The 27,139-nt window shown below is 56.5% G+C and overlaps 12 protein-coding genes across 12 annotated transcripts; 7 read left to right on the top strand and 5 right to left on the bottom strand.

The window, feature by feature from the left end:
• Positions 1-58: 58 nt before the first annotated feature.
• On the top strand, positions 59-2,788 carry WHR41_05348 (uncharacterized protein; the record flags this gene model as incomplete). The annotated part of the gene is made up of 3 exons (XM_069373953.1): positions 59-536; positions 710-1,300; positions 1,347-2,788. Exons 1-3 carry the CDS (start codon positions 197-199, stop codon positions 2,786-2,788), a joined length of 2,373 nt encoding a protein of 790 aa, XP_069229676.1. The 5' UTR covers positions 59-196.
• A 54-nt stretch (positions 2,789-2,842) lies between these two features.
• WHR41_05347 (uncharacterized protein) lies at positions 2,843-4,312 on the bottom strand. The gene is made up of 2 exons (XM_069373952.1): positions 3,755-4,312; positions 2,843-3,690 (listed from the first exon to the last, which is right to left on the bottom strand). The coding sequence occupies exons 1-2, from the start codon at positions 4,057-4,059 to the stop codon at positions 2,925-2,927; spliced, it is 1,071 nt and encodes a 356-aa protein (XP_069229683.1). The 5' UTR covers positions 4,060-4,312; the 3' UTR covers positions 2,843-2,924.
• A 1,182-nt stretch (positions 4,313-5,494) lies between these two features.
• On the bottom strand, positions 5,495-6,397 carry WHR41_05346 (uncharacterized protein; the record flags this gene model as incomplete). The annotated part of the gene is made up of 1 exon (XM_069373951.1): positions 5,495-6,397. The coding sequence occupies one exon, from the start codon at positions 6,395-6,397 to the stop codon at positions 5,495-5,497; it is 903 nt and encodes a 300-aa protein (XP_069229682.1).
• A 1,386-nt stretch (positions 6,398-7,783) lies between these two features.
• Positions 7,784-11,289, top strand: WHR41_05345 (uncharacterized protein). Its single transcript, XM_069373950.1, has 4 exons — positions 7,784-8,077; positions 8,354-8,888; positions 9,045-10,531; positions 10,589-11,289. Exons 2-4 carry the CDS (start codon positions 8,394-8,396, stop codon positions 10,866-10,868), a joined length of 2,262 nt encoding a protein of 753 aa, XP_069229685.1. The 5' UTR covers positions 7,784-8,077; positions 8,354-8,393; the 3' UTR covers positions 10,869-11,289.
• A 139-nt stretch (positions 11,290-11,428) lies between these two features.
• On the bottom strand, positions 11,429-14,293 carry WHR41_05344 (uncharacterized protein; the record flags this gene model as incomplete). The annotated part of the gene is made up of 4 exons (XM_069373949.1): positions 11,429-12,465; positions 12,519-12,841; positions 12,898-14,070; positions 14,121-14,293. 4 exons carry the CDS (start codon positions 14,291-14,293, stop codon positions 11,429-11,431), a joined length of 2,706 nt encoding a protein of 901 aa, XP_069229684.1.
• Positions 14,294-14,878: 585 nt separating this feature from the next.
• On the top strand, positions 14,879-17,113 carry WHR41_05343 (uncharacterized protein; the record flags this gene model as incomplete). Its single annotated transcript, XM_069373948.1, has 1 exon — positions 14,879-17,113. One exon carries the CDS (start codon positions 14,879-14,881, stop codon positions 17,111-17,113), a length of 2,235 nt encoding a protein of 744 aa, XP_069229679.1.
• A 329-nt stretch (positions 17,114-17,442) lies between these two features.
• On the bottom strand, positions 17,443-19,413 carry WHR41_05342 (uncharacterized protein; the record flags this gene model as incomplete). Its single annotated transcript, XM_069373947.1, has 1 exon — positions 17,443-19,413. The coding sequence occupies one exon, from the start codon at positions 19,411-19,413 to the stop codon at positions 17,443-17,445; it is 1,971 nt and encodes a 656-aa protein (XP_069229678.1).
• Positions 19,414-19,720: 307 nt separating this feature from the next.
• On the top strand, positions 19,721-21,007 carry WHR41_05341 (uncharacterized protein; the record flags this gene model as incomplete). Its single annotated transcript, XM_069373946.1, has 2 exons — positions 19,721-19,982; positions 20,037-21,007. The coding sequence occupies 2 exons, from the start codon at positions 19,721-19,723 to the stop codon at positions 20,756-20,758; spliced, it is 984 nt and encodes a 327-aa protein (XP_069229681.1). The 3' UTR covers positions 20,759-21,007.
• An 82-nt stretch (positions 21,008-21,089) lies between these two features.
• WHR41_05340 (uncharacterized protein) lies at positions 21,090-21,839 on the top strand (the record flags this gene model as incomplete). The annotated part of the gene is made up of 1 exon (XM_069373945.1): positions 21,090-21,839. The coding sequence occupies one exon, from the start codon at positions 21,090-21,092 to the stop codon at positions 21,837-21,839; it is 750 nt and encodes a 249-aa protein (XP_069229680.1).
• A 116-nt stretch (positions 21,840-21,955) lies between these two features.
• On the bottom strand, positions 21,956-23,861 carry WHR41_05339 (uncharacterized protein). The gene is made up of 4 exons (XM_069373944.1): positions 23,301-23,861; positions 22,642-23,247; positions 22,287-22,588; positions 21,956-22,232 (listed from the first exon to the last, which is right to left on the bottom strand). The coding sequence occupies exons 1-4, from the start codon at positions 23,560-23,562 to the stop codon at positions 22,065-22,067; spliced, it is 1,338 nt and encodes a 445-aa protein (XP_069229576.1). The 5' UTR covers positions 23,563-23,861; the 3' UTR covers positions 21,956-22,064.
• Positions 23,862-24,625: 764 nt separating this feature from the next.
• WHR41_05338 (uncharacterized protein) lies at positions 24,626-25,483 on the top strand (the record flags this gene model as incomplete). The annotated part of the gene is made up of 1 exon (XM_069373943.1): positions 24,626-25,483. The coding sequence occupies one exon, from the start codon at positions 24,626-24,628 to the stop codon at positions 25,481-25,483; it is 858 nt and encodes a 285-aa protein (XP_069229577.1).
• A 503-nt stretch (positions 25,484-25,986) lies between these two features.
• WHR41_05337 (uncharacterized protein) lies at positions 25,987-27,070 on the top strand (the record flags this gene model as incomplete). The annotated part of the gene is made up of 3 exons (XM_069373942.1): positions 25,987-26,229; positions 26,294-26,620; positions 26,696-27,070. The coding sequence occupies 3 exons, from the start codon at positions 25,987-25,989 to the stop codon at positions 27,068-27,070; spliced, it is 945 nt and encodes a 314-aa protein (XP_069229578.1).
• Positions 27,071-27,139: the final 69 nt, after the last annotated feature.

Below are 27,139 nucleotides of genomic sequence, written 5' to 3'. Positions count from 1 at the left end.
TGGTGGGCTGTGTGACGTGACCGACTTTTGTGAGTCGTCTCGTTGATCAACTTCACGAGCATTGATTGTTGACTTTCCTCTGAAGCAAATAACCTCCTGTTCACTCTATCTTCTCTCCAAACCCTACAAACTCTTCCAAAAGGCTCCTTTTGCGACTCCGCGATTCGTGGGTGTTTCCCCACTCAGCACAGTCAACATGTCCGGCCACAAGCGCGTCAAAGACATCGACTACGACGACGACGACCTCTACTCCGGCTCCGAAGACGAGTACGGCAACAATGCGGGCGACGACGGCCTCACGGACGAAGACCGCCAGAACTTCGCCTCCCTCACGCCCGTCGTGCGCGCCGAGCTCGACGAGGCCGGCATCCCCACCACCACCAAGGAAATCGAAGACGCGCTGTGGCACTATTTCTGGGACGTGGGCAAGAGCGTGGCGTACCTGAAGAACGCGAAGCAGCCGAAGCAGCAGCCGAAGGTGGAGAAGAAGGAGAAGGCGAAGAGCAAGTTCGATCAGGCGCAGGAGAAGGCTGGAGGTGAGTTTTTCTTTTTCCTTGTGATTGTCTTTGCTGCTGCCGCGCGGGAGCTACTAGCTGGACCCCTGGGATTCTCTACTTCTTTTCCTGCGACAGGGGTCTGGAGGCAGGGCTGCTGTACTGGCGGGGCTGCGAGCAAGCGGGTCGGTCGACTGACTTGTCTGCGAGGGAAGAAGACCGTAGCCCGCCTCTGGATGCCTTGACGACGACGACGCCGGCCAGAGGCTGGTTCGCGAACGTTTCCTGGAACTGCGTGCCGAGCGACATGGCTGGGGATCTGGTGCCGACAGGATCAAAGAGGCCTGCGCCGAAGCTGCTAGGCGGGTCGAGCAAGCTGGCCAAACTCGCGGAGGAGAGGAGGAAGAAGGCAGAGGCGGCGAAGCAGGGCTTGCCGGTGGAGGCGGAGACGGGGAAGGCGACGAGTGCGCTGGATCGCTTGACGCTGGGCAAGGCTGCGGAGCAGGGAGGGAGGGAACAAGCTGCGCCGCCGCCAGAGCCGCGCAAGTATCCGGCGAGGAAGAAGAGGGAGCCTACGCCGCCGCCTGCGGAGCCTGAGCCTGAGCCTGAGCCGGAACGAGAGCAGTTGCCGGATTTGAGGGCGCCTCCTACAGCCTTTGGTCGGGCGATATCTACCTGCCCTCATAGTGGAGCCCTCAGCAAGTCAATGACCGTCAGCGATATGCTTGGCTCGACGACAGCCCCAGACGCCTTTCTCAATCCCTCTCCAGACGACGTCGTCTCCCGCGCGCAGGGCGGAAGCAAAGGTCTAAACAAGTGAGGGAAAGACACCTAGCTAACGACACGTTGAAGCCTCCGGAACCAACACTCCCAAACAAACCAAATCCCCCGCCAACAACCTAGCGAAGAAAGCCGAAAACCTCTCCCTCAACTCGAACTCCGCCACAGCACCCGCACCCACACAACCCAAAATCAAGTCCAAAAACCTCGACATCCCCACCCTCTGGTCCGCCTCCGCCTCCTCTCTCAAACCCTCCGCCGCCTTCGTCGTCATCGGCCACGTCGACCACGGCAAATCGACCCTCATGGGCCGCCTGCTCCTCGATACCGGCGCCGTGCCCCAGCGCGACATCGACAAGTACCGCAAAGAGGCCGCCGAGAAGGGCAAGGGGTCTTTCGCGCTCGCGTGGGTCATGGACACGAGTTCCGACGAGCGCGAGCGCGGCGTCACGGTCGATATCGCGCAGCATTTCTTTTCGACGGAGAAAGCGGATTTTGCGATCCTCGATGCGCCGGGGCATAGGGATTTCGTGCCGAATATGATTGGTGGTGCGGCGATGGCGGATTTGGGTGTTTTGGTTGTGGACGCGAATCAGTTGGAGAGCGGGCTTAAGGGCCAGACGAGGGAGCACGTGCTGCTTGCGCGCGCGGTGGGGTTGGAGAGGATGATTGTCGCTGTTAACAAGATGGACGGCTCGACGCCGGAGTGGGATAGGGGCTTGTTCGAGCAGGTCGGCGGGGAGGTGAGGAAGCTGCTCGCGGAGACGGGATTCGAGGACGAGAAGATCAAGGTCATCCCTTGCTCTGGCCTCAGCGGCGACAATGTCGCCAAAGCGCCTGCTTCCCCCGCTTCGTCATGGGTCGCGGAGGGCTGCGAAACGCTTACCAGCGCTTTGGAGTCTATGGCTGCTACGGTCCACACTGGCGAGGAGGACGTCAGAAAACCTCTGCGCATGCAGATCACAGACATCTTCCGCGGCGGCGTGCAAAACCCCTTCTCCGTCTCCGGCCGGCTGGCGACCGGCGCCGTGCAAGCGGGCGACAGCATCGTGGTCCTCCCGCGCGGCGAGCAGGCCGTCGTCAAGAGCGTCGAAGTCGCCAACGAGGCGCGCGATTACGCCGTCGCCGGCCAGCTGGCGACGCTGCACCTCGACAGCGGGGACATGGAGTCTCTTGAGAGAAATCTGAAGGCGGGCGATACGCTTTGCGATGCGAGGAGGCCTGTTAGTGTTCTCAAGGAGTTTGAAGTCGAGGTCGATGCGATCGGGACGCTGTTGCCGAGCGCGGTCGATGTGCATGTTGGGCGCTTGCATGTGCCTGGACGGATCGCGGGGATGGCGGAGTTGAGGGAGAAGCGGGGTGGGGAGGTCGTGAAGAGGAAGCCGAGGGTTGTTATGCCGGGGCAGGTTGTGAAGGTGAAGGTTGTGGTTGAGGAGGGCGTTGCTGTTGAGAAGGGGAGTGGCGTTGTCCTTAGGTCTGGTGGTGAGACGGTTGGGCGTGGACTCGTCGGGTAGAGGGTCTGCTGGGCCTGAAGAGATAAAAGATACGACGGCATATACACGACATCATGGGACGGAAAAAGCAAGATACCCTGCATACTAGAGAAAAAATACACAACGAACGCCATGATCCAATCCCGTTCTCCCTTTCTCAGTTATCAGTAAACTGCGTCCCCAACCCCTTCGCCTGCCTCATAATCCACTCCCTCGCCGTCAAGCCCTCATCCACCTCCCCCTCTGGCAAAGGCGGCACCCCTTCGCCCTCCAGTCTCCCAAGAATACACTCATCCTCCGGCCTCACAAAGTAGACCACGCTAAACCGCGGCCAAGTCCCCTGCTCGCCCGGCGCCGGCACGACCCTATGCCTCCCCGAGCACACCGCGCCATTCGTAAACCTCACCATCGCATCCCCCAGATTCACCACCGCATGCCCCCTCTTCGGCTTCACCCACAGCCACTCGCCCTCGGAGTCCGGCTCGAGCGGCCCAGCTTTGCGTGCGCTCTCGCTCCACACCTGCAGCCCGCCCAGCCAGTTCATCAGCACCGTGATGCTGCCGAAGTCCGTGTGCGACGGCGTCTGGATCTCGGGCATCTTGGGGTCCGCGCGCGGCGGGCCGCGGGTCAGGCGCACGAGGTCGCCGGAGCGGTGCTCGAGGCGGTGGCGCGAGGTGATGTCCTCGGGCTGGATGCCGAGGCGGGCCGCGAGGAGGGCCAGGATGTGCAGGCCTGTGGCGTGCGCGGCGCGCATGTAGGCGTTGAGGAGCGGCTGGTGGGACATGATGAGGGGCGGCCAGGAACGGGACATTTTGTCGGACTGCGAGGCGGGGAGGGTGAGGTCGTTTTTGGCGATGTTGAAGAATTCGGCGGTGTCTTTTGTTCCGGAGGAGTCGGTTACGGTGGCGCCGACGCGTTTGTAGCTGGGTCTGTTTTAGTGTGATGTCTTTAGGGATGGGGTTGGCGGGGGGGAAGAGGAGGACTTACCCGTCCAGTTGCCCTTCTTTCATCCTTTGCTCCTCCTTTTGCTCCATGGGCAGTTTAAAGAATTCCTCGGCCATGGCGCAGATCTCGTCGGCACCCTTGAGGATCGTCTCGCCGCTCTCGCACCCGGCGAGCTCGAGGTAGAAGAAGCCTCGGGTCTTGCAGGCTTCGAAGACGCGGTCTTGCTCGGAGGCATCTTCGGAGAGGAGTTTGGTCAAGGAGATGGTTTGGAGTTCGACGGTCTTCAGGGAGGGGTCGTTGGGGAAGGGAGGGTAGTCGTTCGGGGTGAACTCTGTGGCGTGAGGCATTGTGAAGAGAGGGATAGGAGTTGCGTGGAGTTGATTCTTTGGATTAAACGACGACAGGTAGATGTAGATACGCCGTGGTGTAAGACGAGGCTATAGACAGGAGATCGTCACGAGAGACTCAGCGAGACAGCAATTGCGTCGTGTACAAGATGCGAGTGTCTTTCCGAGTGCGAAAGCAAAGAAGACCTCGCCTTTTTATGTTGATGGGTGCGGAATGAAGACAAAGGAAACAGCGGAAACAATACCTCCTACCTTTGCTTTACGAGCCTCCTCCTCCCCAAGACCAGCCTCGGGCGGGGCTGTTCGGTAGTAGAAGAGATGAGGTCAAGAGCGGAATTGGAGGCGGCTTAGGGCAACGGCAGACGAAGCCACGAAGCCATGTGGGGGATGTGCGCGGGGTCGTGGTGGGAGTGATCCACAGTGGGAGACATACCTAGACACATTGCTGAATGCTATTTGTTCGAGCATTTACCGTGATTCTTCCCGTAGCTATAGATTGCAGGTCTTTATCGAGATTGGAAATATCACGCGGTGGATAGGCGAGCTAGAGGTGTCGGAAACCGCGAGCGATGGATTTACAAGGGTTAGCGTTGGGGTAGTGGTGAACTGAGTCTCACGGGATATATTTCCCAATTGCCAACCAGTGAACGACAATTTGTCATGAGCTTTTGACATTCAGTGAGACGACCAATAATTCAGAAACATGCTACAGCGTCCGATATGTGAGGGAAGGTGATTCTGGTGCTGATTTCGATCGTTTTACAATTGCCCCCACTTGAGTAGGTCACTGTGCTTTGAGACCCCGAGTACGACATGACTGCGGCCTTGCGTCTCCATCCTGGCTGACGAAGAACTAACATCTCGTACGTTGCGATCGATCATGACTTACCACCATATTCACCAGGAACTCAGAAATGGACCTACATTGGGAAAAAGCGTGTGTGCAACGTGTAGCTGATATCGGTTAAAAGCTACAACAACTTATCGAATGTTGTGATCGACCATGACGGACCACATTTGAAGCAACAACTACTACAATTTACCCCTCATACACTACGCAAACTCGTGCTGCCCTCCTACCCAGCTCTACAATGCCGGACAAGAGGAAGAGAAGAGGGAGAATGCAGCTAATACTCGCGCGAGACAACAAGCTGACATCACATGGAGAAGAAGCGAGAACTGCGCGTTTGACTCAGCATGTATTCGAATAGAACTGGATATATGGATACTTCTCATGTGCCCGTGGCGAGGGATAAGATGACCTCCGTCCCCGTGGTAGCGCCAGTGTATCTGCACTGCCGCATACAGCTGCTCAGGTGGTTGAGCGCTTGGAGAGGACTGCAACTCCCCAGAGGACTGCAACCCCCGTAAAACCGACCTCTCGCGTACAGCCTCATCATTAGTGTCGTGTTTGCTCCAATCCTCCTATCCCACCTCAATCCTCCTCAGCGCCCTCCCAGCGCCCATTAGCACCTCCACCTCCCCACTTCGCCCTCCCTTGATCCTTCTGCATCGGCGCGCCAGACCCAACAACCCCAACCTTCGCGTTCGGCGCATCCGGCGTGCGGAACATCGACTGCTTCGGCTTCGACAGCCCCGAAGCGGCGCTCGCCTTCTTCGGCCCGTTCTGCATGAAACTCTGCCAGTTGGCCTTCTTGTTCTCCATCACCTTGCCGCCCTTCAGCTTCTTCTTCTCCGGCTGCATGCGCGTCGGCCCGTCGCTGACCATGCTGGGCTCCTTGCGCTGCGCGGCGGCCCTGTCGATGACGGGCGGCGCGGAGATGGTGCCCGGCTCGGCCGGCGCAGGCGGCGGCGGGATCGAGGGCGCGGCGGGCGCTGCGGCGTCCGCCTTGCGCTTCTTGCCGGGCATCGCGCGCACCTCGTGCTTGCGCTTCGTCTCGGTCGAGTTGTCGATCTTGAAGCTGACGGTGTACACCGGGTCTGCGGAGCTGCCGGTCTTGGTGATGATGGTCGCTTCATAGAATTGCTTGTCGCCGCTCCACTTGGCGAGCACGAGGTCTTTGGCGTTGAAGACGGTGGGCGTGTCGTCGGCGGGGGGTGGGGGAGGCGGCGCCTCGGGCGAGGCCTTGCGGAACTTAGGGTGCTTTGTGGGATCCCATTTGGGCGGCGGAGGGGTCGCGTCGGCCTGGCTGCTGGGTTGTTTGGCGGCTGCGATGCGCTTTTCGAGGGTTGCGATCTCGGACTGGGCGTTGGCTCTCTCGCTCAGGACTTCGGCGTCGTCTGGCGCGAGAGTGAGGAGCTCGTCATATTGTGCGAGGAGTTCGTAGTGGGAGGACAGCTCCTCCTGAAGCTGGTCGAGATTGGCGGTTTGGCTCATCGTGACTTTAGTAGCCGTACACAAGTGGAAGTAGAGGCTGATTCAAGTACGTTACGCTTCTTCTTCCTTTCGCCTCGGCGTTCTTGTTGTGGTGAGCGCGTTTTGCGGAGCACGGCCGCGCGGTGAGGATGCAGATGTAGTGACAGGAGGATGGTGGTGTGTGAATCGAATGAAAGAGTGTCGTTGCGAAGTTGTGAGCAACGCTCGTGATGCGACGAGGAAGGCACGCGCGGAAGGGCGAACAAAACGCGGGGCGCGTGAATGCCTCTCACCAAAAGTTTGTGGCTTGCACCTCACTTCTCGCTCATTAGCAGAAATTGCTTATCAATCTTGGAGCTGACGATCATACATCTTGACCCTTGATGTTCTCAAAATGATCGAAATAGCCAAACAGCTTCTTATCATTACCCTCAGACTCGAGCCTCCCATTATCCATACTGGCTCTGATCATGCGACGCCACATACTTTCAGCTCGTATATCAGACTGCGAACACGGGACGATGTCCGCCGCCGCAACATGGCATTGACCAATACACCCACAAACACCGTTGTCTTTTCTTGATCAATCCCTCAGATGGAACACAAAGACAACGCCAATCCACTTTATTCCGATCCGCTGTACTACAGACGTCAGCGAGGAAAGGAGTGTTTACCTGTATTTTCTCATCTGCCGCACCAGCACGAGCCACACGAGCCACTGAATGCAGACGAAAGATCGCTTTCTGGATGCCAATCTGGTTCTTAATGATCCTGTTCATTGTACATGTCGATACAACTGTAGAACAGAGCGATCAGAGCGGGCAAAGAATACCTCAATCCTCTCCCACCCAATTCGCGCGCCTTCCACAGACAACAGCATGGGAGGGACGGTGGTTCCAGGTGAAAGACCTCTCTAGGGCGAATGATGTCTTCGGAGACAGACTGGTACACTGCTCGGTAGGGGAGATTGAAGTTGTGTTGTCACTTCGAATTGAGTTCAAGTCTGCAATTGGATGCTGGACTGTTGAACCCGGATTCTCGGTCCCGGAGCCTGGCATGCGAGGCATGCGTTTACCACCAGCTCCTCCTACGTTGTACTTGAAGTCAAGCAGCCAAGGACATCAGACCGGCATGATAAGGCTCTACTGCACATACGAATGTACATACTGTACCCTATACTGCGCACACCAGACAGGCGGTGACGAACAAGGACGAGGCAACTGACTCGCAATTGGTCTCTTTGAGGGCAAGGGAGCACAAAGCGCGGCGCAGGGTCCGGCCAGCGGCTTCTAGTCGCCTTTCCGCGCCAGGCCGACGCGGATGGAAGGCCGGCGACGTCTCTAGTCTCAGAGCAGGCTGGGAGGATTGGTAATCCACGCTGAAGGTCGAGAACCCCACGAAACACCCTGCTGCCTCTCCAATCACCGCGCGTGCCAGACTTCTAGCCGGAGGGCCATTCCACCGCGCCCTCAGGCCCTGCCCTCGTTGCAGGATCTTTGCGTGCACCAACCCGCAGACCGCAGACCCTCCTCGCCGCGCCCCGGCCTGCTCACTTCGTGTCGTAGCCGCTCTTCCTCTCTGACGTCTCCTCCTCCACCTCCACCCACGCTCCCATCATACCACCGCCGCCGCTGCCTGTCCCGACCCCAATCGTCCCTCCAGGCGAGCCATACACGTGCCAGACGGCTGCGCATTCGCAAGGTGAGCTTCCGCCTTCGTCCGCCTCCGCCCACGCCCACGCCTTTCCTCTCTGGCTCGCCGACCCCGCCTTCACACCACACCACACAGTGCACACACCCCCGTCGCGTTCTTGCGCCGCCTGCGGCTGAGGCCATCTCGCTCGTCTTACATCCTCAGTCCTACTCTCACTTGTTTCAATTTCCTACCACCACCACCCTTTGACATCATCGCCGTCCCCAGCCCGCTGCTCATCAGTCTGGAGTCGAACGTCGGCGCTGATGACCTCACTCTGAGTAGACCGTCCATCAATCTCGAGCGCAGCGCACACCACCAGTCAATGGCCAGTCAGCCACCCAAACAGACCCAGCAATTCAACCCATATCTGTCTCCCAACCAGCAAGACCTTCTCGTCGCCGCTCTCAACTCTCAAGCGACAAAGAAACCGCGCGCAAACCCTTCAGTCGGCGATACCGGCCTTACAAATCCCACTAGCTCCGCTGCTGTGCAACGCGACTCCAAACCCATGAGCGGCGGCGCTTTGTACCAGAGTCCAGCCAACATGGACGCTCTCATTACCGACTTCACTCCCGACCTCGACTACCTCGACGGCGACGCCAGCTTCGATTTTGACAATGCCGATCTGGGTGGTGAGATGATCGGCGCGCTTCCCGGCCTAGATGCCAACGGCCAGCCCGAGCAGCACGACAAGCGCAAAAGCCCCGATGAGAATGCATCGCCAGAAGAAGGCGATGCGAAGCGTCAAGAGTTGCAGGAGGGTGAAAAGGGCTCGAAGAAGCCTGGTAGGAAGCCTCTCACAAACGAGCCCACGACGGTAAGATCGCACTCTTTGCACGAACAATGTCATCTCTGTACCTCTTTTGCACTACACTGCGCACCCGAGCCTCTTTCCCGTCTCACAATTTGATTCCTTCATTTTTCATCGACCAGAGTTGCCCCGTAAACCTGCACTTGCTGACTGCCCACGCAGAAGCGAAAAGCACAAAATCGCGCTGCGCAGCGCGCTTTCCGAGAGCGCAAGGAGAAGCATTTGAAAGACTTGGAGACCAGAGTGGAGGAGCTTGCCAAAGCTCGTGAGGCCGATCAACATGAGAATGGCCTGCTGAAAGCTCAGGTCGACCGTCTCCAGACAGAGCTCAAGGATTACCGAAAACGCCTCTCCCTCAATGGCACAACCGGTCGAGGCTCGCCACCGTCATCGACCTATGGTGGGCACTCTAGAGCCGGCAATGGCTCGATAAACTATCAGAACAACTTCCAGTTCGATTTTCCCAAGTTTGGCGCCCTTCCAGGCAGCCAGATGTTCCCCAATGGCTCTCAGAGCGGAAGCGCCGACAACAGCCAGCGTGGTAGCGTCACGCCTCCAGTCCCAAACCAGTCACCTGGTGCCAATGTTGCATACGGAACACAAGCTCAGCAGCCGATGCTCAACCGTGCCAACAGCAACAGCAACAGCCAAATTAACAGCCAGAGTCCCAGCAGCTTGCAGAGCAACGGTTCGAACACTGGCAGCCCTGCCAACTCCGCATCTCTAAACGGAGCCGTCAACTACAACTTCGCCCCGTACAGCACGAACGACAACATGCACGGCTTCGCCACGACTCTTCCTCAGATGGGTGGCAACGGAAATGATCCTTTCGGCGACCTCTTCAGCCCCAGCATACTTAAGACGGTCAATCAGTCCAACAATGGTTACTTCAACAATCGGAATGGCCAGAACAACAACAATAATGGTGGCGACACGACAGCTGGCATCCCAGACAACCGCGTCTTCCGCTTCAACAGCACCAGCAACACCAGCGACAGTGCTTCGCCGAGTGCGAGCTCTCTCAGTCAGTGGAATGCCAACGGTACCACAAATAGTTCTTGTGGTACATCGCCCGAGCCTTCCCATGAGAGCCCGCAAAACAAGGACAAGTCGGCCGAGAGCTACGACAAGACGAATCTCCAGAACACCTACAATGCGAATGCGACCGCGAATACGAACAATGCTTTCATGTCTTCTCAGTATGCGAACAACAATCTTGGTGCTTTCGACATGAACAATGCAAACCCAACCTACAACGTGCCCCAGCTCGACTCCTTCGACCCTGTGCTCTTTGGAGACTACAGAGATACCAGCCAAGACAACATCTTCAGCAATGACTTCAGCGGAGGCTTCTTCGACGATGCCCTCAACACAGGACCCGTTGACTACTCCTCGCCCAGCAATCTTTTCGGCATCCTGCAAAATCTGCCGCAGCCGAGCCAGCAGTCAACCCCGGCTCCGAGCCGCAACCTCATGGCCGAAATCGACAAGACCAGAGACGGCGGAGACGACGACTACGGTCTGCCCAACACGCAGCCTCAACAAGGTATCCAGTCACAGCAACAGCAGCAATACAACGGCCAAGCCAGCACCCCTACAAACATGAAGAAGGACAGCTCCGGCAAGCTCATCAGCTGCAACAGCATATGGTACGCTCTAATTCCTCCACTCTCCTTCCAGATGCTCGCTTCTAACAACCTTTCTAGGTCCCAACTGCAATCCAACCAAGACTTCCAAGACGGCAAGTTCGACCTCGACGGGCTCTGCTCCGAACTCCGCGCCAAAGCCCGCTGCTCCGAGTCCGGCGTCATGGTCGACCAGGACCACGTCGACAAGGCCCTCAAGAAGCTCGGCCGCACCAAGGAAGAGAACGAGCGCGACAACGCGGGTCCGCCTGAGCCGGAGGGCAAGGGCCACCTCCTGTTTGAGCAGGACAGCTGGGAGCGCGTGCTGAAGAAGCTGGGTGGCTCGCAGAAGTCGTCTTAGGCGATGCGATTTCCGATTGCATTGTGCGAGTAGACGATTTCGAGTGGCCACTGCTGTTGCAGGGACAAGATGGTTGCCGCTGCTACTAGGTAGCAAGCGGCGGGCCTTTTAACGATACGACAAAATACGCAGATTGGGAAGCGCGGGAACGGCGATATTCGGCGAACAACGGAAAATGACTCCGAAAAGGGAAACGAACCATTGGTGCCGTTGGCAAGTATGAATTTTTGTGATCGGAGTTTTCTACTACTACTACTATTACCACTGGATGGGGGATTTTGCTTTGCTACGTGCAATGTACCAAACGATGGCCCGGGAACCCGCTCTGCGGCGCACTACCACGCTCGCTTGTTTGTTTGATTTGTTTTGACTTTTTGATCATGAAAGATAGTATGCAAGGCTCAGAATCTTTCTCACCTCATGTCCACTTCATCTTCTCGCCTCACGCTCCAATCCTCCCCCGCGCGTCCGCCCCAGCCATCGTCCCCCAACCCTCCGCCTCCAACGCCCTCCTCCCCTGCCCTCCGCACCCACGCTCGATCCCAAACACCAACACCGCCTCAAGCAACCCCAAACCCCACCCCCCCAAACTCAACCGCAACCCTCAACCTCCTTTCCAGCGTCTCCTCATCCCTGTACCTTGGCAAATAAAGCGTGCCAAAACACGTCGAGCTCGTCGGCAGCAGCTCGTTCTCGTCCTCCTCCCGCGCGCCCCACAGCCGCTCCGCGCCCGCGATCTTGAACGTCAGCGCGCCCGCGCCCGTGATCGGGATGCGCTCCGCCGCCGTCACGAATTTGAGCAAGGCCCGCTGGTCCTTCTCGTCCCAGCGCGCGAGGATCCGCCAGAAAGAGGCGATGTAGGGGTCGCTGGGGGCGTAGTGCTCGTAGTGGGTTGCGGAGCGGAGGGCGGGGAGCGAGAGGTGGGGGGTTCCTTGGAGGGTGGAGCGGAGGGTGGAGGGGGTATGGAGGGCGAGGGTGGAGGGGGGGAGGAGGGTGTGGAGGCCGCGGGTGAGGGCGAGGAGTTGGGGGAGGACGGAGAGGGTGGTGAGCCAGAGGGCGTAGTCGCGGGTGTAGGCGGGGGTGTTTTGGGGGGTGAGAGGGGTTGGTGGAGGGGTGGATGGGGAGGGGGGGAGGACGGTCCAGCCGGGCCAGGAGAGGGGGGAGGGTGGGGGGTTGCTGGTGGGGTTGGCGAGGGGGGTTGTTTCGGTTGTTTGGAGGGTGAAGGGCTGGGGTTTGTCGGTGTGTTGCTGGAGAGCGAGTTGGCTTTGGAGGTCTGCGATGGTGTGTTCGTCGACGCTTATGCGGAGGCCGTTGGCTTCGAGGGGGAATTCGCAGTCAAGGCCTTCGTGGGCGCCTTCGTTGATGGCGCGGAGTGAGCGGGTGACGGTGGGCCAGGCTTCTTCGAGGTCGTCGAGACTTCCGTAGGGTTGGTTGAGGAGTTGTTTGTAGAAGACCAGGGGGAAGTTGACGGGGATTGGTATGCCGTTGTGCAAGGCGAGGGCGAGTATCAAGCCGAATAACTCGAACATGTAGAGAGGCTGTAAGCTGCCGGGGCGGATTGTGGAAAGGCCTGTGATGGCGTCTGTAGAGAACATTCCTGGCTCATTGTTAGCGGTGTAATTGTGGCCTTCGAGTATGTGATCACGTTACCGTTGTCCTCGGCAAAAATTGCAGTACATATCAAGTTGAAAAACTCAATTTGAACACCTCCCAAGTCCTGACCGACCTCATGGCCTTCCATTTCTCCAAGACGGACCCTGAGTGGCTTGACCAGCTCGCACTTGCGGCGCTGCCAGAGCTGATCAAAGGCGTCTTGAATGATTCTTTCCCTCCGGATGGTCACTAGTAGGTAAAAGTCGCGCAGGTGCTGGACCTCAGTAGAGCGCGCATCCCATTCTACACTCGCAGCATCGCTGGTCGCCACATGGCGATCAAAAATGTCCTCATGGACATGAGCTTGCTTGTTCGCTTCCCTGGAGCAATTTAAGTCAACCATGTAATCATCCAAGGAAACAGGCGTAGAACATACCTCATCCGCAAGTGATTCTGCATTCGAAAGTACAAGAGAATTTGACTCGCTGTGAAGAGGAAAGGAAACGAGAGCAGATGCCTTGACATTGTAGTCAACGGAGGGTTTTGTGTTGCCCAGCTCCGCATGGCCTCGGTCAAGTTCATCTTTTTAAAGACATAAGGCAACAGGTTTGCATCTGATGTCCGGGTTGGATGCCAGCGATTCCATATCCACTGTTGCATCTCCAAAAGCTCTAGAGCACCGCACGCGATCGAGCCGCGCTTGACGATTGGTGATCCATCCCAGTCCCTGATGAATGCCTTTTTGAACCAGAGCGGATAAGGCCATGGAACCCATGGAGTGGTCTCATCCGTTCTCTTCGAAAGCTTGTCTGCTGTTCGGGCGCGCGCAATTTTGTCCACATGATTGGCAACATACGTCAAGAGTCCGCCAGTGCCCAAAGAATGTCTTCTGGGCTTGACCATGACGTCTTCCACCTGTGTGCGAAGAGCGACGACCTTGCAGATTTCGGAGCACAAGCGAACATTTTGGTCAGAGTCGAACGCGCGCAATAGAGCGTCCACGTCAGCGAGACCGGGTCCTGCTTCATGACCCTGCGAAGGCGTGGCGCGGCCGTGATTAACGTAATATGCAAGTGTCTGCCAGTCGGAAGGATGGTCATTATCTGGGAGCATGTCGTAAAACAGACTGAGAGCGGCTGCCAATACATCCGCCACTTCTTGATTCCTCGCGAAGCGGGGGTTGACTGTCTGATCATCAAGGAAAGGTCGCTCGTGGTATTTTTGCAGTTTTCTAGTGATAGCTGCGACTCGAAGAGAGATTGGGTCGACGGATTGTCTGGTCAAGCTCTCGACATGCTCGCCCCTAGCTAGACGTTTGAAACAATCGGTGTCTGCCATTAGCTGAGTGAGAGAAGTCGGATCTTTGGGGCCCTCTTCAGGCTCAGGTCTTTCGCCAGACTCTGTTGAATCACTTTGCATCCGCGCCTCATAGTACTCGCAGAGGTAAGCGTCGGGGTCTGGTCGACTGAGCAAGGCAAAGGCGACAATCCTGGCGGATCGTGGACTATAGTTCCGAGTCGGTGCCCTTGTAGCATTCCTCGCGCCAGTGGCACACTGAGATTTCTTGCACTTGGAGTCACCGCACCCGAGCACAAGTTGTCCGACCAGTCTTACTCTTGTCAGTCAATTCGGGCACCCTTCAGTCGGCGCTTCACGTACCTGGGCATCAGGCGCCTAATGTGACCCACTTCCTGATCAAATTCATCGTCATATTCCTTGATTATGGCGTCCCAGTCAATGGACATGTCGTCAGCGTAGACGCTACTCGCTCCTGATGAGGAGCCGGCGGCGTCTACTGTCGATTCTGCTGCCTGAGTAACGCTGTTCTCCATGGCAGCGTGTGTCGGTGGCGTGCGAATCCGAAATTCGCACCTTTTAATGATACAGTGAACCAACTGATTAGGAGACCGCCATCACAAACGGTCCACTCGCGCTAGAACCGGACGTAAAGGTTTCCTATCCTCAGGCAGGCATGGTCGATACCGCTACAACTTTCCCCTTGAGGAGATGGAAGAAGAGAGGCAGGCGTGTTGTTGATTTCCGGGATGAAGACTACGATCCAAGGTCTTGAAAGTTACAAAGAAGCTGGATGTATATATCTTTCGTAATGTGTATGCCTCTGCATTTGATGGAGATGGTCCTCATACGTTTAACGCATGCGGACGTGAGCACGAGCCAATCATCGTCACAGCCCAAACCAGAGTGCAAGCCTGAGGACGCGAAAATTTGGGGCAGGGTGGGAGCCCAAATCGCAGCAGCCCCGCCAAAAACTGGCCGGCGCACTGCGCAGCCCGCCCACTCATACCGCCCGCGACCATTTACGCCTAATCTTCTTTTAACCTCACTCGCTCGGCCACTCCCCAAAATCGACTACACACACGACCGGGGACATTACACATACCGGGATTTCACACAAAATGGCCAACGGCGCCCCCGACAGCTGGGAAGACCAGATGCGCGACGAGGATCTGTCCCAGCAGACCCAGCAGAGCCTGAATTTCCAGCAACAGCAGCAGCAGGGCCCCAACACCTTCGTTCCCGGCGCGAGCACTTTCACACCTGGTGCTTCTAGCTTCACTCCTGGCGCCGCATCCTTTCAGCCCGGCAACTTCAGCCAGTACGGCGGTGGATACGGTCAGCAGTATGGCTACCCCCAGTACGGCCAGTATGGAGGTGGATATGGCCAGCAGGCCTACCAGCAATACGGACAACAGGGTTACGGACAGAACTACGGACAGCAGGGCTACGGACAGTACCAGCAGTCTCAGCAATCATACGTCCCTCCCCAGCAGCGACAGCAGGCGCCTATGCTTGCTAAGCGCGGCGAGGCACTCCCTACTGCTTCACAGCCAAAGCCTGCTGCGGCACCCAAGCCTGCTGGTGCAGCTCCCGTAAAGACGCTCTCACTGAGTGCACAAGATACTGGTGCTAAGGCACCTGCGAAGACCCTCTCCTTGAGCGCGGATGACACTGGAGCAAAGCCAAAGGCCGAGAAGGTCGGCGGCACCAAGGTCCTCTCTCTGGGCGTTCCCTCACCCGCCGCATCGCCAGCTCCTTCCGCAAAAGACAAGGCCAGCGACGCTCCTGGTGCCGGCAAGGCAGTCACTGCGGCCAAGGCTGTCGAGAAGACCGGCGAGTCGGCCACCGCCAGCGGCAACACTTCCCCTACCGCCTCTGGCCGTCAATCCCCCACACCGTCGAAGGCTGAGCAGAAGGCCGAGCAGCGACGAGCCGATCTTGTTGCGCAGGAGCAGGCAGCCGAGGTCGGGGACGAGCTCATCGAGGAGATGTACGGCAAGGAGCACGTGAACGTTATCTTCTTGGGACACGTCGATGCTGGAAAGAGTACCCTCGGTGGTAGCATCCTCTACGCCTCCGGCATGGTCGATGAGCGAACAATGGAAAAGTACAAGAGAGAATCCAAGGAATTGGGCAGAGAATCATGGTACCTGTCATGGGCGCTTGACCAGACCAAAGAAGAACGCTCCAAGGGTAAGACTGTTGAGGTCGGTAGGGGTTTCTTCGAGACTGAGAAGCGCCGCTACTCCATCCTCGACGCCCCCGGTCACAAGACGTACGTCCCCAACATGGTTTCTGGTGCTTCCCAGGCCGACGTTGGTGTGCTGGTTATCTCGGCCCGCAAGGGCGAGTACGAGACCGGTTTCGAAAAGGGCGGTCAGACTCGTGAGCACGCCGTCCTTGCAAAGACTCAGGGTATCAACAAGCTCATCGTTGTCGTCAACAAGATGGACGACGCAACTGTTGAATGGTCGCAGGATCGCTACAACGAGTGTCTTGCTAAGCTCACAATCTTCTTGAAGGGCTTGGGATACAACCCCAAGACCGACCTGACTTTCATGCCCGTCGCCGCGCAGCAAACCCTCGGTATCAAGGATCGCGTGCCCAAGGAAGTCGCTCCCTGGAACGACGCGCCCTCCCTTCTCGAATACCTCGACAACATGCAGACATTGGAGCGCAAGGTGAACGCGCCTTTCATGATGCCCATCGCCGCCAAGTACCGCGACCTCGGCACCATGATTGAAGGCAAGATCGAGGCCGGTGTCATCAAGAAGGACGCCAAGTACATCCTCATGCCCAGCAGAGCGGAGATCACCATCTCCGCCCTCTTCGGCGAAACTGAGGACGAAATCCCCATGGCCGCCTGCGGTGAGCAGGTCCGCATCCGCATCAAGGGTGTCGAAGAAGAAGACATCATGCCCGGCTTCGTGCTCTGCTCCCCGCGCCGCCCCGTGCACTGCGTGACGGCCTTCGAGGCGCAGATCCGCCTGCTGGAGCTCAAGTCCATCCTGTCCGCCGGTTTCAACTGCGTGCTGCACGTCCACTCCGCCACCGAAGAGGTCACCTTCTCCGCCCTGCTGCACAAGCTCGAGCCCAAGACCAACCGCAAGAGCAAGAAGCCCCCTGGATTCGCCAAGCAGGGCATGAACATCATTGCCCGCCTCGAGATCACCGGCGCCGTTAGCAACGTTTGCGTTGAGCGTTTCGAGGACTACCCTCAGATGGGCCGCTTCACCCTCCGTGACCAGGGCCAGACCATCGCCATCGGCAAGATCACCAGGCTGATCACCGACCCCGTTGGCGAGGCCAAGGCGGCCGATGCCAAGGCTGAGGCCGATGCTATTGCCTCTTAAGCGCATAAACGCATGGTGTGAACACGTCGCGACGAAGTTGTTATTTCTTTGACGAGGAGTCTTTCTCCCATGGGTCAGAAGGATTCCACTGATTACGACGGAGGGCAAATCGGCAAGGACATCAAGACGACCCGCCTTGAAAGGCATGTGTGCATGGCAGGGAGGTAGCGAAGCGACTCAGGATCACGAATAGGGGAAATTAGGCGTACGTAGGTAACGTTTTCTGTTTGAAAAAATCGATATATCTGAACGGACGGAAGTGTTCCGGTTTCCAACTCTCATTAAGTGCTCGTGTTCTAGAAAAGTGATATACAGCAGCCTAGCACTCGTCACCTCCAAGGCGACGAAGTCATTCCCAACGGCGGTGGCGGCGGTAAGCTGAAATCGACCAGGCTCTCTGGCTCTTCTCTTCCTTCCTCCCGCTTCTGCTGCGCGTAGAACCTTGAACCCGCATCGCCCGACGAGTTCCAGGGCGGCAGCGGCAGGGGCGAGCTCGAGATAGTCAACGCCTGAGTCTCCGGAAGGGGTTTCTCGACTGGGCTGATGGGGCGACTGGGTGAGCTCGGCGGTGAAAGGTCGCCTTCTTGTTGTACAGCGTCTTGCTTGGAAGCGAAGTCGTGGCGCGGCGAGGACTGCGTCGGCGTAATTTTGCCGGCCCGGCTAGGTCGGGGAAGAGGGGGAGAGGATGGTGGAGATCTAGAGTTCGAGTGGGATTCTTTGGCGAGTGGGGTAGGCTGCATGGGTGTCTTGTCCTGCTCGCCGATGGGAGCGGGCAGGTCGTCGCTGCAGAGTTCCTGCGAAGGCCCTTCTTTGGGATTCGGAAGCATGATCACTTCGTCTTCATCTTCGTGGTCTGAGGCTGGGCCGATGCCGCGGTCGAGGTCGTCCTCGTAGGTTTCCTCTTCGTCGCTTTCGGCTTCGCTGTCCGCGATGAGAGTCTTCGAGTGCTGCGTGCGTGGCGCCTGGGTCTGTGTCCAGGCGTAACGGGCGGCGTCTCTGTCCAGAGCAGCGCTTACTGGGTCGAATGTATGTGGACCTGGATCGTCATAGTCGTGATCGTCGTGAGTTTCGTTATATGCTTGGGAGTCTTTGATATTCTCGCGGTCAGACAGACTGCGGTAGAGCTGGCTTGACAAGTCGAGATCTTCCTGCTGCGAGTCTTGCACAGTCAAGGTCCGATGCAGTGCTGGAGGTGCCTGGGTCATGATATTCTCATCTGAGACTTGGGAATCTTGGATGGTGGTAGTTCTCTTCAGTTTCCGAGGCGATGCTGGCTTTGGCGCAGATTGCTCGCTGGCTTGCGTAGCTTCGACTAGTACTGGCCGATGAGGTCTTCTCGGCGGTGGCATGGGAGCTTCTTCATGCAAAGGCGCCTTGCCCATCTTTGTGCGCATACGCACTTGCTGCAGCATTTTCATTGTTGGGTTTTGACTTTCTTGTGATTCCTGTTGCCATCGGGGCGGCGGAACATTTGTGCTTTTCTCCTTTAATGGAGACCTTCGCATGGTCTTGAGCTTTGATGGTGACTGTTCTGGATTCAGTCGTCGCTCTGACCTCTGCGAGCGGGTTGGAGACATTTTGATGCTAGGAGGCGTCTGCGATGATGGTATTTCCAGATGTCGAGCTGATTTCTTCGGAGTAGTGAAATCATGAGTAGCAATGCTGTGAAGTGCGAGCTCCTGGGGGACCGGATCCTCCTTCCGAGGGCTCAGTCGTCTCGACTCCTTCGCAGGTGAAACCGCCCGCCTGGATGCAGATTTATTCACAACACCATCATCTATGTGCCCCAACCATGGCAACCTTCTCTTCGTTTTTGACTCTCGCGAGACATCAGGAACATCCCTTCTCGCCGGTCCGTGGTCCAGATCGTCCTCGCCCTCGCTGTCATCCACAATATCGTCGATCGTCCGGCGCCCGAACGACGAAGGCACAAAATCCATTTGCGTCATAGTCTGCTGCCCTTTCTCCAACTCATGTTCCTGCTTGATCTTTCCTGACCGACGCCTAGCATTGGATATGGCCCTTGCTTTAGGAGTCCAATCGTCCTCCCCATTATCATCATCTCCGCCAGATACCCGTCGCCTTTTCCTAGGCTGCTCTACCGCAAAGTCATGCTCGTCCTCATAGCTACTCGGTATGGATATGATCTCGGTGGAAGTATGTGGTGTGCTGACGAAGTCCAACTGTGTCAACGAAGACTGGCGTTTCTCTTTCTCGATGGAAGCCAGCGAAGCCCTTGGCTTAGCAATGTGTCGACGGTGGCCGAATTTCTTTTGTTTCTTGATCCCTGAAGCAGGCATCTTGAGCCGGTCGAGAAGGCATTCGACAGGCGTGTGTGAGATCTCAGATCAGATGTTGCATGATTATTAGTGCGTCTAAGAATGTGTCGACTTCGATGCAGCCAGCCAGACGCGTGAAGGAGCTGGAAGACGCGACAAGCAGGACGTCGGGCTTGGCATGACGCGATTTGCGATTTTATTTCTGGGGAACGAACGCATCGAGCAAACGTTTGGAGCACAACCACATCTTCATGTCTTGATCAAAAAGTCAACTTGACTGTGCCAGAGCCTGTTGGGGCGTTCAATCCGTCTCATTGATACCTCCAATATGGCCGGGCCACTGGATGCTCACGCCAAGCCTCCCGACTTCATCAGGCAGGTCTACAAGCACTATCAGAAACTGAACCCTCGTGCTGTTGATCAGGACGATGGGGTTATAGACACCTTGAACCTGCAAAACAGCTCACATGCCACGCCTTCGAGCCTACTGCATCTGTCAGCAGAGATCAGACAGACCTTCGCAGGATTTGCTGGTTGTCAGATCGATCAAGCAGACGTCCCTCAGATTTACAGCATCAATGCTGTTCCTGGTAAGTCTGCCAATCTCAACATTGGCAGAGCATTGATCTGAGGTGAGTCAATAGGGCTCTTTGTCTACCCTTCTCTATTCCCACAGGAAGTCCAGCTTCAAATCCTTGCAAAGTCATTCCATCGCGACCTATCCAACGAGGACCACCAGACGAACGTGCATATGTTTCACGGCGTCACGTATCCTCCTGGTCATAGGTCATATTTCGACGAACAGGCCAAGAACCTCAGCTTTGAGCCTAGAGATCCTACTGTTCACAAATCGATCACAACCCAACAGTACCTTACCAAAAAGCTCCGCTGGATGACCCTTGGTGGACAGTACGACTGGACTAACAAAGTATATCCCGATGGTCCTCCACCTCCTTTCCCTCCGGATATTAAGCGCCTGATTGAAGACATCTTCCCGATGAAAGCTGAGGCGGCAATCGTGAATCTGTATTCGCCCGGCGACACACTTTCCCTGCATCGCGACGTCAGCGAAGAATGCAATCAGCCGCTGGTATCAATATCACTGGGCTGTGACGGCATCTTCACGATCGGGCTTGATGGAGAGGAGCAAGATGGCATTCCCAAAGTTGCCACTTTGAGGCTCAGATCCGGGGATGCGGTCTTGATGAGCGGCGAAAGCAGATACGCTTGGCATAGTGTGCCGAAAGTACTTGAAGGGACCTGCCCGGAATGGATGCAGAATTGGCCAGGAGATGAATACGAAGAATGGAAGGGATGGATGGAAAGGAAGAGAATCAATTTGAACGTCAGGCAGATGTTCGACTGATCGATCGTTTGCTTGATGGCGCCTTTGGTGCTGCCATCGCGAAGGCGACATTGATCGTGTCATTCTATGGTCTGCGTTGAGGTTTGCTTGATACCCCATGACGAACGGTCTCACATCATGTGGCAAGACAATGGATCGCTGCTTGAAACCTTCAATAGCTCCGCACTGCAGTCTTGATCGCGAAGACCACCTCTATTCACCGCTCGCAGACTTCACTCTCATCAAGCAAACATTCACGTTTCACTCCTGCACACCCAATAAATACCCCCTCCGCCAACCATGCACATCCACCATCCTACATCCAGCAACCAGCACCCCCCAAATCCTCACCATGATCTCCCCCACCGCCCTCCACTGGCGCTGCATCACCGACTCTCACGGCGGCACCTATACCCACCGGCCCGCGAACGCCTCCGACATCCTCACCTTCGACCCCGCCGCCCTCCCAGCCATCGGCACCCACGGCTGCCACACTTGCGTGGGTGTCTACTTTAAACTCTCAGACACCACCTGTTTCGTGGCGCACATTAACGCCGGGCATCTGGATTTCGTCACGCAGCACGACACTTCGCAGGACATGCGCCTCGTGACGCCCGGGGAAGGGGTGTACGTGCGCGACCAAACTTATGTGAAGCTCATGGATGAGAGTGTGGCGTCGAGGTGGCCGGAAGTGGCGGACATCGAGGAGGTGGTTGTTGTTTGTCCGCTACTGAGACATCCGGAGCACGGCGCATTTTTGACAGGGTGGTATATTGTTGATGGGATAAAGGCTTTTCTCGGGAGGCAGGACGTGGAGGTGAACGAGGAAGCGCAGGGGTTTGCCGTTGAGCATGAGACGGGCAAGATAAGTTATTTTCCATTCCAGAATGATGACGAGGAGGCGGATGGGAGCTCGCCGATGCCGGATGATGGGGTGAATTTTGTCGCGCATAATTCGCATCAGGGGCGCGATGAGAAGAGGTGGTTTATTGATGTTGATGAGATGCACCGGTCGCAGGAGAGAGCGAGGCCGAGTTCTGCATGGCCGGCAAGACGGTCGGTTGATTCAAAGACGCTGGAGCGGAGGAGCGATTCGGTGTGATTTCGAGAATGGTCTGGTCAATTGGATCTTGCCCTGGCTTGGGATACTTACTGTACTGTATGTCAAGAGCATTTTTTCAAGTTTTTGTGCTACGTGGGAAGAGTGTCAATGTCCAATTCGTATCAGGAGAACAAGATCTTGCAAAACAAGATATCTAACGATAGGAACGTGCTGTACAACATGTTCTAGCACTCTGCATCTTCCTCATTTCTTTACCCTTCCTTCTCAAGCCACGTAAGCATTGAGACCACCCACGGTAACGGTAAGCAAAGCAGGGTTCGGGCTGCTCATCGCTCCCTCTTGTCCAACTCCTCCGTCTGGGGTGACATCGTCGTACGGGAAAGCGTAGCCTTTTCCGTCGATGTTCGCGGCATGAACAAGTCGAGAGTAATGCTGATAGATAGTTGTTAACTTGTAATCTCGCGAGATAAACCGGGTAAGACTCACGTTCGTCACAGCATTCTGATAATACTGCGCCGGGCCGACTTTGTTCGGGTGCTCACTGGCCAACAACAAGGTGCTGCGATTGAACGCTGCGGCCAGGCGAGGAATGATGGCGTTCGTCTGTTGGTTGCCGCCGGTCTGAAAGGGGCCCGTCGAGCAGCCGAAGATATCCCTAGCGGTTGGCTTCTGGAACGTAATGGTGCCGTTTGCGTAGGTCAAGGCGTTGTTGGTCACTTGGCCGTTGACGTTGCCGAAAGACGCTTGGGTGTTGATGGTGAGCGGCTGTGTCGTGTAGCGTGACCAGACTGTTGTTGTCAGTAAGACGTTGATGCTCGCCGATGTCAGTGACCTGACTCACCTTGATTCACGTAATCGTCCCAGTAGGTCTTGAACCACGAAGGGTTAAGCAAGATACCAGAGTTTGGGCTGAGCGCACGGAGATTCTGACCACTCTTCGATTTGACGATTAAAGAACTCCACCTGCGGCCGTCTTTGGCGGTCTGATTCTGCAGACCCTTGCAGATTTGCTCAAGACCGTCAGGCTTCATTCCTGACACGTGCGAGGTGGCCCCGGACTCATTCTTGAGCGTCAAAGCGATTGGCACCGCGGAGACGAAATCAACGTAGCTGATGTTGATGAACAACTCCCAGCTGTTGTACGTAAATTCGCAGAATCCAAAGTTTGTATCGACGTTAGGGTCGGATGGGTTGAAGATCGAGGGCTCCACGAGGCCTGGGCCTGGATTGACAAAGAACTGCAGTGGTTTGCCCACAGAGAACCAGATGCGGCCACCAGCGATTCGTGGAATCGTTGCAGTGACGGTACTTCCTGGTGCGCCTAGTTGGATCGACACATCCTGGCCCAGTGGCTGACCCGTCGATGATGGCGACGGTGGATAGTAGGCTGTCTTGGCATCGGCGGACAATAAAAATAGAGCGCTGTTGTTGTCGATGGCCTGGCCCGCTGCGTGATGTCAGTAGAGAGCACTTTTTTTCGCGTATCCCTCGAAATCTTACTGATGTAGGCATAGACTTGACTGGAGCTTGTCTGGTTCTGCAAAGCAATCTGCAACGTTGGCATAGTGGTCGCAGCCCTTACTTCGGACTGGCCCTGAGGTTTATTAGGCTGTTGAGATGCCGCCTGCGGCTCCTCAGGTGAAGATGCTTTGTTGGGTAGGGCAGCGGGTTGCTCGGTGGTGGACGATTTGGTACGACGCCTTGATGTTATGCGCTTGATCATACCCCTGATGCGGGACCAAACGGATTGAGAAGGAGCCATGACTGGCTGATGTGGCTTTCTCTCACTTGTAACCGAATCAAAACCTCGAGGAGGAACGACAGCTCGTCCACGGCAACGGTCCAGGAAGGGGCGAGTTTATAACCTCTTACCTTCGAGATCATCGCAGTCAGGCGTGCAGGCGCGCAACAAGCAGAAACACCAAGACGCCAATCCTTCGATATAATGGGTGTCAGCAGCGCCATATGTGGAGTCGAAGCACACCGCCGCCAAATGCTATAATTCTCCGACTGGGTGTGGCCCTCCGAACGTGACGGTGTAAAAGGACGGATAGTGGTAGGGGAAGGCCTTAGCAGACAGCCAGCCGAGAGAAATCGCCACGAGGACATCACACGTCGCCGTTGGCTAGTCGAGGTACGCGATACCTGTTGGGTAATGGGCTGTCCTCGCCATCACTATCCGTACAAGCCTCCAAGCCAGCCTGTACTTTTAATTGTCTTCGCTAAACATGGCATCGCTCCATGATGACAAGCCACGCATCAAGGTGCTACAGTGGCTGGCAAGGGACAATGAATTGTACGAGAGGTACTCGGTGTGAAGGGTGACGCTGTAGCTGAAAGCCACAGGGGGTCAGGCGATGGGGTGTGTTCACACTGTCGACCTGGACGTTTTCGTCAGGTGAGCACACCACACGTCTGGCACATGTAGATCCTTAGCGAGCAAAGCACAACGGTGGTAGTGCAACCTCAGGTCACACTTGACACTGCAGGTAATAATGCATAACAGGAGCCATCACCTTGCGCTGCATTATTAATTTATGCATCTCGGCGTGACCGTCCGGAAGGCGCCGTTGCCCCGCTTGTTTGACTTCGTCTGCTCGGCTTGCTGAAGGCTGCCCCCCTCTCGCCTGCGGAACACCTACCCAGTAGGGCCGACAATCTTGACTGCCGATACCACTCCCTTTGCAGGGCAGTGAGGAGAAGTGGGCATTTCTGCCGGCTGTAACAAAACCCTACCAATGTCTTTAGTATAACGAAACGGTAGGTTACGACTATCTTCTCCTACGTCTTCTCTACACCCATATCAGCCTTCACTCACAGCAATCATGGCTCCCCCTACAGCTATTGTCACAGGCGCCTGCTCAGGCATTGGCCTGGCACTGACAAAGCATCTTCTGGCTCTCAAGTGGTATGTGTTCATGGCAGACATCAACCCGCCCCCTGAGACCCTTGAGAACACGACCTTCATCCGCACCGATATCTCTTCCTGGTCCGAACAAGCAGCTCTGTTCCAGAAAGCATACGATGCGCAAGGCCGTCTCGACTTCTGCGGCCTCAACGCAGGTATCTCAGATAAAGACGACATCTTCTACAACATCTCCGGCGACCCTTCGAAGCCGCCTACAGAGCCGAATATGAAGACCATCGACGTCAACTTCACCGGCCAGTACTACGGCATCAAGCTCGCAGCACACTACATGAGCCTCGACAGCACCGCAGCAGGCAAGAAGCGGACCGGTGGCAAGATAGCCATAACCGCCAGCGGCAGTGGCATCTTCCCCATCTCCGCTGTGCCCATCTACTCTGCGACAAAGCACGCTCTCGTCGGCCTCACGCGCAGTCTCGCGCCAGTCTCGCAGGGCAAGGATATCCGCATCAACGCGATCGCGCCGGCGATGGTCGCGACCAACCTCCCTGAGCCGGGCTTCCTGGAGCTGTTCCCACCCGAGCAGATCACGCCCATGAGCACGATCATGCGCTGCTTTGACGCGATCTCGCACTTTGAAGATGTGGAGAAGGATGATTGGGTGCAGACTGGCAAGAACGGCGAGATTATTGAGGGGAATCTGCAGGACCTTATCTGGCACCCGTCGCCGGAGAGGCCGCCGCAGTCGGAGTATCTCAATGAGGACGGAATGAAGGTGTGGACGGATACGTATGCGAAGAAGATGACGGAAAAATAGAGGGAAATATCAAATGTGCAAGGGACGCGTGTAAAGGTGTGAGCGTATGATGAATGATGGGATCAATGGATACCACTTTATTTACATAAAGACCTTTCAGATAGACCATGCTCTGCTAGCTGAATGCTTAGAGTTTCACCTCCAATTGCTTCTGCTCCAGATAAGGCGGGCAATGAAGTATCGCAGATTTTGTTGAAAAACGTAATATCATAAGAACTTCATTGTCGCCGGTGCTGTAATTATCCAGATATGTCTATTCGTTCTGGGTGTCCAGCTCTCAATCGGCGTTTGAAGTGATCTGCATGCACGTCATCAGGCAAGGACCCTGACAAAACACCAAAACACATCCCACCTCGTCCTCAAACTGAAACACTCCAGTCGAAGCCCCGCGTTCACCAAGCTCCCACTTCTTCCACCAACCACAATCTAGCTACAAACGAACGCATACCGATTCACGTCTACCTCTTCACCCATCGAACCTTCACACGCAAGCAATATCGACCATGGACCGTCCCAACAAGCCCAGCGCCATCTCCCCCTCCGCTGGTGGCCCGCAGCCCTCCGTGCACACCGAGCGTGGCCGCGTCTACGCATCCCTGCCTACCGGTGACACTGTGGAGATCTTGCTGTATGGCGCGACGATCGTCAGCTGGAAGAGCAATGGCAAGGAGAACCTGTTCGTCAGCGACAATGCCGTGCTCGACGGCAGCAAGCCCGTGAGAGGAGGTGTCCCGGTTGTCTTCCCGGTATGTCAACACACCCCTGCTAAGCTACCTACGAGATGACACAAGTATTAACAAATCATTTCAGGCTTTCGGTCCTCCCCCCAAAGACCACGCAACCGGCGCCCTCCCGCAGCACGGTTTCGCCCGCAACTCCACCTGGGAGTACCTGGGCTCGTCGTCGTCCGAGTCGGGCGCGCTGTCCAAGGGCGGCGACGATTCCGTCAAGCTCGACTTCGGGCTCAGCGCCGCCAACCTGTCGGACGAGCACAAGAAGGCCTGGCCGTACGAGTTCGGCCTCGTGTACACCGTCACGCTGGGCAAGGATGGCCTGCAGACGATGCTGAACGTCCGCAACCAGGGCAAGGAGCCGTTCGAGTTCCAGATGCTGCTGCACACTTACTTCAAGGTTGATGTGAGTAACACACACCACCTACCAGCCAGACCTTCGAACCATCCAGACGCAGCCGCTAACTCACCTTCGTCACAGGACGTAACCACCCTCCAAATCAACGGCCTCGGCTCCGTAACCTACACCGACAAAGTCCTCAACGCAACCGAGCACACGCAGAGCGACCCCGCGCTCAAGATCGCCGGCGAGACCGACCGCGTCTACAAGTCCATCAAGCAGGACACCACCTCGGTGCTGCAGGGCGGCAAGCCGCGCTTCGACGTCACGCGCGACAACCTCGAGGACACGGTCGTGTGGAACCCGTGGGTCGAGAAGAACAAGGCGATGGCGGACCTGCACGACGGCGCGTACAAGAACTTCGTGTGTGTCGAGGTCGGCGCTGTGAATGGGTGGCAGAGACTGGAGGCCGGGGAGACGTTTGAGGGCGGGATGATTGTCAAGAGTCATCTCTGATGAGTAGATTTGAGCCGAAGGAGAGAAGGAGGGCTCATGAGGTTCTGAGTAATGACTGACGAGAGATGG

The sequence above is a fragment of the Cladosporium halotolerans genome (genome assembly GCF_011745625.1).
Source record: "Cladosporium halotolerans strain TM138-S3 chromosome Unknown Sca14, whole genome shotgun sequence".
In the NCBI taxonomy this organism is placed as follows: domain Eukaryota; kingdom Fungi; phylum Ascomycota; class Dothideomycetes; order Cladosporiales; family Cladosporiaceae; genus Cladosporium; species Cladosporium halotolerans.
Note: the sequence above shows the minus strand (reverse complement) of the source record. Positions and strands in the feature narration are given on the sequence as shown.